This window comes from Mercurialis annua, linkage group LG1-X (assembly GCF_937616625.2).
Source record: "Mercurialis annua linkage group LG1-X, ddMerAnnu1.2, whole genome shotgun sequence".
In the NCBI taxonomy this organism is placed as follows: Eukaryota; Viridiplantae; Streptophyta; class Magnoliopsida; order Malpighiales; family Euphorbiaceae; genus Mercurialis; species Mercurialis annua.
In genome coordinates, this window is record NC_065570.1 from 56837051 (window position 1) to 56846599 (window position 9549).

Consider the following 9549-nt stretch of genomic DNA (forward strand, 5'->3'; position numbering starts at 1 on the left):
TGACCACCCAAAGACAAAGCTCTTTAATTATTATGAAAGTGTATACAACATATCCGAATAGAACTAGACGAATTCCCTCTTCTTTAGGAGACATCGTTCCATGTCCAAAGTCGCTATTCCGACTAATTCGGACCGAACTGAATAGGATCCGTTGATAACAAAATCCTTCCAAATTTTTTTATTAATTCAGACCGAACTGGATAGTATTTTTTTTTTCCTTAGTCTCTGCTTAGCTTTTCTTTCTGGGTTTTTCCTTATTTGTTTCTCACTAATAACATTTCTCCCTATTGAATAAAAAGTAATAACAGAAATATAAATGTTGAGATGTATATGTATATTGACAGAAAACTCCTGCTCGTATAATGATCATCTACAGCACGACGACGTATTACCTACACTTTTCGAATCTGTAAATTCATCTTCGTAATTTCTCTCTATAACTCGACGATGAATCGATCGGCGGCGATCTCTCTTTTTGGCCACGGATTAGCAGGTCTTAGTAACAGATGGTATACACAATTCCCGTCGATGGTCTCATCAAGAATCCAACGCAAAAGGAGTCTGCAAGAGATCATAAGGAGCCCAAAGAGCATCCAAAGGGCACGGCCGGTTCGCGTCCAGTCTAGCCCATGGCTTACCTTTTCCACTCCAATGCAATAGACTCACCGGACCCGGATGTAAATCCCGACATAAACCTCTAAAATTATCTCCGCCGAGGCCGTGTTGATTCCATTTATGATCAACCGGAACAATGTTTCCGGCGAACACTAGCAAAAATGGCGGTAACGAACCCAGTTCATAAATTCTCATTCTTTTTTGTAACTCCATCCATTCTTCGATCTTTGTAGTGTAATCACCTTCTCTCCATCGATCAAGGTCGATCACCATAACTCCGGTGTTGAAGTAGCAAGCTTTTCTGTCGGCGAATGTGAGTGATAAAGATGGATTGGACCAGAAAGTTGGAGTGAAATAAGAAGTGAAATTCGCGTTGCAGTATTCAGGAGCTGCAAGGACTGAGTTATCACCCAGTGGAGTGGCGGCGAGTTTGGCAATGTCGTCGACGAGAACAAGGTCGGAGTCGAGGTAAACGACTCGTCGTACGCATAGAGGGAGGATGCCGGCCAAGTAACTGCGGGCGTAGTTTAATGGACAGTCGAGTGCTGAACGGATAGAGGTAGAGATTAAGCCGGAGACGGAGGTGTCGTCGAATGTGTAGACTTTGAATTTGAGATAAGGGAATGAAGAGGAGATGGTGGAGCGGAGGAGAGTGGCGTTGGCGGAGGCGGAGGCGACGAAGTGGAAAGCGATATTTTGAGGACAAGATGAATGTTGAAGAACAGAGAGAATTGCGGCCATGGAGCCACGGATATAGGCTGTGTCTAAAGTCATTGCCACGTGGACTGACTGATCGGAGCAGAACACTGGGCTGTGATTGATATCATCATCGTCCTCATCAAATTCTGACTCTTGTTGATCAAGTGAAGGGCAATCCGGTGAGTTGTAAAATTGAGGGGCCTCTTTGAATTGCTGAGTAATAGTAACAGTACCGGTGACGGAAGCGACAGCGGCGGCATTGGTGGTGGTTAAGGAGAGAAAGAGAAGGAGGAGGAGGAGTGGAAACATCGGAAAGAATTGTTAGTGTGGAGTGTTTGATTTTTAGTTTTTGGTGAGGTAAAGAGTGAAGAAGAAGAGAGAGAAGTGATTGAAAGTTTTGAGAGGTTTCGATTTGATTTATATGTAAAAGATTAGAGGGAGTGAGGTTGGTCAAAAATTAGTTCTTTTTTTTATTTTTTGTTTAACAAAAAATAATGAAGAGTTAGTTGGTTGAATGAATTTACAGATGCAGAAAGGAAAATTCTAAAGGCCTTTTGGAAATGGGACCCCATGGTGCGGGAAACCTCTCTTCTTCTTGCCAATGCTATGCATTTCTGAGGTGAAATATATTGCATTTTAAGGCTTTTATTCTTTAGTTTAATGGATGTACTATTTAAATTGGCTTAAGGTCTGAAAAACTACCGTAAAATAATTGTATAATTCTGCTGGAAAATAATTTATGTATTGACTATTATGGGCAAAAAAATGAAATTTTGAATTAAATATATATGTGTAATATTTAATATAGTAGCTTTGATTTGTATAAATTATTAATTTATAATATTTCGCTTCATAAATATTGGAAATATTTTTGAATATTATAATTAATTAATTATGATTAACTATTTTTTTTATTTTATATTTAATCAAAGACGAAGTACATCAACATCCAATGATTAATTTATTATACATTAATTTATTGGATGACTGACTTGTAAGATACGAATTTTTTACACTCTTTTTTATATTATTATTTCTCTTCCATATATATCTAATTGCTTGATGTATTAAATTGTACATAAGTATTTTCTGTTTTTTTTTTTGGAAATAAGTATTTTCTGTTAAAAGTTCATTTAATGTAAAAATACAATATAGTAGAAATATGTATCTTGTACATATCAAACTAAGTCAATTCAAATAAAAAATCTCATCGTTTAATTTAGAAAAGACAAGTAACATTTAATTTTTGCGGTCAAATTTTGTATCAAATAAGATAAATATATTAAAGTATACATGTCATGATATATATATTGATGATCATTTATATATTGATGATCATCGTCTCTCACATTTGTAACATTTTTAAATCTGCAATTGATCATAATATGAAAAAGATCTTAATTCTAGTCTAGTGCATTGGAATAAAGAATAATAATGTGTATATATATTTATTCTTGAATTTATGCCAATTGCAAAGAAAAGATGAACGCGGAATTATGGTGCATGTGCCATTATATAATATGGTCCTGCTTTATGATATTTCAATTTTCATAATCTTTTTTAGAACATCATATCGATGGACTAAGCCACCGAAAATAAAACCAAAGTTTTATATTTATATTATACAACATATTATATATTCTTTTCTTAATCTTTAATCAAAAAATGAAACGGAAAAGTAAATTTACAGGGTGTAAGATTATATTCTTTATGAAATAATATTGCTGTAAAAATAAAGAAAAAGTAGATGAATTTAATTTAAGGAATTAATAAAGAAATTAAAAGATGGAAATGGAGGTTGATGGTTCATCGTCCCCAACTATAACTCCTTCACCTTCAGATGAGTTGAACAATCGCCTTCCATGAAAATTATGGTCCAGCAACCCAATTATCATATGCTTTCAATCCAAGTTTTCCATTACTAGAATTCTTCCATTCACACCACGTTTCTTCCTTATTTGCTCTTATTTTTTTAAATTTATATATTGCTATTGCTTTCCACGGTTATGTATTTACCTCATAATTCACACATTTCTAATAAATTTGCTTCAAATTTTAATTTAATCATGGTTCGGATCATTAATCTTCTGAAATTGATCTTTTATTTCGATTTAGAAAATATAATGTGGATTTAAATGAGAATTATATGCCCAAAAATATGATTATATTGAGGGCTTGATATATTTCTAATTATAAATTGTTGAGTTCGATTAATTTTTTTGATTAATGTGGTTAATTCAGGTTGATTAATAAAAATTTCAATTCTATTACGGTTAAGAATTTTAAAATTCAGTTAATTATTGTATATATTTTATTTATTTTTAATTATTATTCTTTATGTTTTTCTCAGTTTACCAATTAATTGACTATTGATTGGTTCAATTTAGTATTTTTATGATTTTGGTTAATTCAGTTAAATTAATTTTAGTTAAAATTAAAAGATTTATATGTTCAGCTAAAAAAATAAATGATTCAATTAATTTAATTCAAATAAGTTAATTGATTTTTAATTGAACCGATCATTTGCTCAATCTTTTTTCTTTTTATGAATGATTATTTGGTCAACCCTAGTTGCAAGAGAACAGTGTTTGATTAATTGTAGTTTAAGATGGAAAAATAAATAGATTTGGGAGTCATCGTTGAGAAAGAAATGAACGTTGGAAATTTTCTTTTCCCAATCATGATTATTAGAGCATAAATGCAATGCAATGTAATTAATTAAGACTATCCACCAACTTCCTTATGCAAATTTTACTTCCCTTTTTCTTTAAGGTTTGGGTGATCTATTGGTGGATAAAAAAATCTTAATGACCTCTAAAAGATCTTTATGAATGACTTATATTAGAGTAATATTATTTGATTTTTGAATGTTCATTTTTTTTTTTTTTTTTTTTTGAAATAAAAACTTCTATTAATCAAAAGCTGATTGATCAGCCAGTATATAGAATTTGATAATCGGAGGGACATGCCCTAACCAATTAGATAAACTAAAATAGTCATATGCTACCATATGAATGTTCATTTATTATTGGTGAATGGTCATTCATATTTATATTGTTAATGCTGCACATTTTATTTAGATTGTATAATCCTCCTTTTTAACCCACTTGACGTGGTAACAAACTAGTGGATTCATTAAAAGTTGTTTTTGAGATATATACTCTTGGAAGAGAATTAGACGAATTAAATGATACCACGTAAGAAGGGACAATAAAAGTGGTACAAAATGGTGGATTAAATAGAATTTTTCTTTTGTTTAATGAAATTTATCCTATAAAACTACCATTTTGTAAAGCTAATAGGTTGAAAAACTACCGAACTTTACTTTTTTTTAATAGCACTATGATCTTATAAAACAGTAAATTTTACCATACGTCGTATTTTTAACTTTCAATAGCAGATTAAATTGAAAAAATTATAGATTTTATTACTATAAGGATGAAAATACTCAAAACAACTAAATTTAAGGGTCATATCATATTTTTTTTCTGCTTGAACAAATTCAAACAAGTTTTTTAATTTAAAAAAAAAATCAAATAAGTCTTAAACAAAAGAGTTTCATTTGATGATTTAGGGTGCTATGAAAAGTCAAAAATACGAAATAGTGTAAACTTGACCGTTTTACAAAGTCGAGGTGCTATTGAAAGTCAAAAATAAAAAATAGGATTAAATTGACAGCTTTACAAAATCGGATGCTGTTGAAAGAAAATCAGTAGTTATTCAACCTATTAGCCTTCTTACAATAATAATAATAAAAAAAACTATAATAGCCAATCTTAAGGCGTAGATGAGTTGGTAAGGCGCTCTTCTAACTTAAGTGAGGTTGCGGGTTTGAACTGTATTCATGTATGCAGCCGTTTAAAACTTGCGGCCAGAGTTTTGCCTCCCGCCAGGGACCTACCCCACTCGAGTGAGAATTAGTCTGAATGTGGAAGGTTTAAAGGTACCGTTTTATAGTTGGAATCCATTCAGGACACCCCATGACCAGATTAAAAAAAAAAATTATAATAGCCATAAGATAACACGGTTCATGCAGTTGATGCAATTGTTGCTGCTACGTATAATACGCAGATATTGTGCAATGTGCATGCTATAATTTGTTGATGATCAACTGCAAGGCTGCAATATTTTAGCAATAATTATTATACACACAATGTGTGAGTCCATATAAGCATCACACATACATTGTGTGTGTATTGAGAGGAAAACATTTTAATATATCGTTTGATTATCCTTTTAAATTACTGATATAAGAAGTTAAGTTAAAATGTATAAACCGTATTTATTAGGGTTAACTTTCACTTTTGCATTGCAAACAAAACTTATCTAACTATAAATCTCTTTGTAAGGTCAACTTATTTGTTTGTTACAGAATCATTTAATAATGCAATTAACCTCTCTTATGATTTAATGAACTTAAAATTTAATAAATATTAAAATTACTAAATTATTAAATTCATAAACTGAATGATAGAAGTACAGCCGATCTATTCAATTTTAAGATAAAAAAGAAGCTACGAGAATTGTCTAAAAGAATTTCAAATAAAAAAAATCACACAAGTAAAATTTACATGTATTTATCTAATAAATTAGTTCTAATTAATTATTTATAAATCCTCTATATGACTAATAATTACAAAAAAGTCCTTAAAAATTATTAATTATTAAATAATAAAAAATTCAATTATACAATATAAAATAAAATTGGTTACTCAAAAATTTATTATTGATAAAATCATTAAAAATAAGGAAAAAGACTATTTAGCATTTTGTAGTAATTTCAGGACACTAAATGATCTTTAACTTAAATGATATAAGCGCTAAGCCGTAAACTGCTAGGTCGTGAGTTAAATTTCTCCTACAAATGCTTCCCTCTCCAACTATCAAAAATAAATAAATAAATTAAAACCGAATTTGTAATGAATTAAACAAGGTTAGGATAGTAAATTATTAAATTACTCTCCGTCTCATTTTTGAAATCTGATTTGCTTTTACACATAGATTAAGAAAACATTTATTATATTTGTCTTTTTTATTTTTTTTTCATGTTTTAAAGATAGTGAAATTTTTCATAGAGTTTATTTAAGACGACTAATTAAAGGATAAAAAGAGAAGTTCAATATAAAAGTATTTTAAAAATAGAAATGGAACTTTTAAAATGGAATATCTCTTTTTTTTAGAAGAAATATAGAACTTTATTCAGCACTAGAAAAAGTATTACAATTCAAGCATATAACTTCTTTCGAATATATTAAGACTTAAGAAACAAGTAAATAAATAAAAGCTGCAATCCTCTTAAACGAATCAATGAGATAAGAATTTTCGATTATAGTAATATAAAATCGAAAATTGCAAATTGTTGATAAAGCATAAAAATGTCTTCTGCAAGCAATTGGTATGGATTTTGTCAATTCGGCATTAGATTCAAAGTACACTTTATCAGAAATACAATCTGTAGCTTTGACAGTTTCAACATGAATTGTTCAACTGAATTATATCTTTGAATGAATCCGATTGAAAAACTAAAAACAAAAATTACATCATAAACGATTCAAATCTGCACCGTATTACAAGATACACAAAGGGAACATCAAATTCCATAAAGGGCAATATAAAAATTTCCACAAAGAGAAATATAAACTCCATAGAAGGAGAGATAATTAGAACAACCAATAAAGTAAATACACAAAATAGTAAAAAACAACGACCAAAATAAAAGATGTAAATAAAAAACTAAAAAAAAAAAAACGAGACCATAAAATATTGACTGGCGGTGGGCTTGAAAAAGGCAAAGAATACTAGAATTTATTTAGGAGATGGCGGCTTGAGGAGAGAATAGGGTTAAAAATGGGGCATCTCAAAATGAAATATGAGACTTTTAAAATGGACGAATGGAGTATTAAGAATAATATTTTGATCAAATGTATAGCGAATTAAATTCGTTGGATGTCTCTCTCTACAATTTGTGCTCTCCTTTTTTAAAAAAAAAACTTCACATATTCTTCATCTTTTAGAGGGTGGGAGAAGACGATTTTTCCAGCTAGTCGGAAAATCATCTTCTCTCCGCCCATATTACTAATTATTATAGATCTACTCTTTATTTTAATAAATTTTTGTTAAAACCTTATTTTCGATTTGAGTTTTTCATTCTATAATGTTTGAATAAAATTTAAGGTCTTCTTTACCTCTTTTGATTAGATTTTTTAGATCTCTCAAAAAATTTAAGTGTTTTTTGAGTTTTAGATTCAAGATCTTATAAATATAAGAAATAAAAAGGTAGGTTGTGGATCTATCTTTTAGAATCTCAATGAAGATGAAAATCGAAAATAGTAGGCTTCAATGGATCGAGCAGATTGAATGACAAATCGGAAAATAAAAATATCAAAATACCCTCTCAATCGGAATGGTTGTGTTAATGTTAGAGATTTATGTTTAGAATTTTATTATTTTCGATTATTTTATTGTTTGTATCTTGATTAATTGTTACTTATTATATAATAGTTTAAAATTTAAAATTTAAAAAATTATATATATATATATATATATATATATATATATCTATCTTTTATTATATGACTTTCACGCATTGTAAGTTTAATCTTCATGATTGATTTGGAAAAACAATTCCTTGGATAGCTGTTGATCTAAAACCATTAATTATGAGCAATTACTAAATCCATTTCTTTTTTGCATTTAATAAAAACAGATCCAAATCAAAGAGTTTAAGTTTGGGTAAATTAATACTGGAATAGTTTTCAAGATTATAAAAATACAAATTAACGAATGCGTAGGAGATTACAAGGGGGTGATGATGAGACGGGAAATTTAGAGGGTAGAAACATTGCATCCATTTAAAGCATTAGTCATAAAATGAGGAACACTCTCCACACTTACCCTACGAGGATGTTGTGAGCTAGCCCATGTCTCTCAAATTGCACTCCCATCACCATTCATTTCTTTCTCATCCCTTCCTAAATACTATGAATACATCCTATTTAACATTCATGCTATACTTTACTTCCTTTATAGTTTATGATTGGAAGTTAGATGACATATATAAAATTAATAGTAGTTTTTTATTTATTGAGTTTATAAACAAGGCCTAAAGATTCAGAAAATTCAAATCTTTTTTATTTTTTATAATTTTAATTAAAACTTTAAATTTTATAATTTCAATTTAATATTAAATATTAGACAAAATGCACTTATCTCTACACAACTTTAGTGGATTTGACAAATATATTATAACCTTTAAATCTTGCAAGTTTGGTCCATCATCTTTTCGATATTTACCAAATAATATCCATGACTTGTTTTGATATGATGTGGCGTAAAGTTGTTTGTCTATATGTAAAAAAATTATTCTTCTTGGCGTGTACAACTTCACGCCATGTCGGCTTCAAATGAGTCGTGAGTGTATTTGACAAAAAATTAAAAAATGATGGATTAAACTGGTAAGAATTAAAGATCATATGAGATTTATCAAAAACATTACAATTTTGGATAGATAACTTCATTTTATCTAAACATTAACATTGATTTTCACATCAATTAATTTAATAGTAGTATATATCTAATCCAACCTGGCCTTCATTCTGTCAAAAAAAAAACCATATCAATATGGAATCCATGAAACATAAATCGGACTGAAATTGCAAGCATTTTAAAGTTTTGATTTGAATTACAAAAGTCAAAAAAAAAAAAGAATTTTTATATTCATTGGTTCTTTTTATGTTGGCATGTTGTTATTATTTTTTACAATGTAGAGGTCACGTGGAATTAGACACACACTATTAAATGAATTGGTGCAAATTGATAAAATTGTTGTGAATGTTTGAAATTATAGTAAAGTTTAAACTTTTTAGTTAGAATTAAAAAAAATACAAAATATTTGAATTTTATAAATAAATGAAGTATGAGATATATATAGAGAAAGCGCATGGCATGGAGTAGCAATCCGAGATGAGAAATAGTAGAAATGACGTAAAAGGTATGTGAATGATGAGCACATCCATGTTTGACAATAACTATGTAGCACTCAGCAACTCTCCTAACTAATCTTATAAATAAATCAAATTCGAATGAAGCTGCCCACAACCTTCGTCTTCCCATCTCAACAATCATCATATAGGTACTGCCTTCACAAATTGGCCACATGGGAACAAATTATATATCTGCCTAAAGTATGAGATAACGGTAAAATAAAGAAAATTGACAAAATAATTTAATTTGATT

General features: G+C 29.4%; 1 protein-coding gene across 1 annotated transcript; it reads right to left on the bottom strand.

The window, feature by feature from the left end:
* Window positions 1–1774, bottom strand: LOC126666948 (probable galacturonosyltransferase-like 1). The gene has a single exon (XM_050359880.2). The coding sequence runs from the start codon at window positions 1621–1623 to the stop codon at window positions 538–540; it is 1086 nt and encodes a 361-aa protein (XP_050215837.1). The 5' UTR covers window positions 1624–1774; the 3' UTR covers window positions 1–537.
* Between the last annotated feature and the right edge of the window lie 7775 nt (window positions 1775–9549).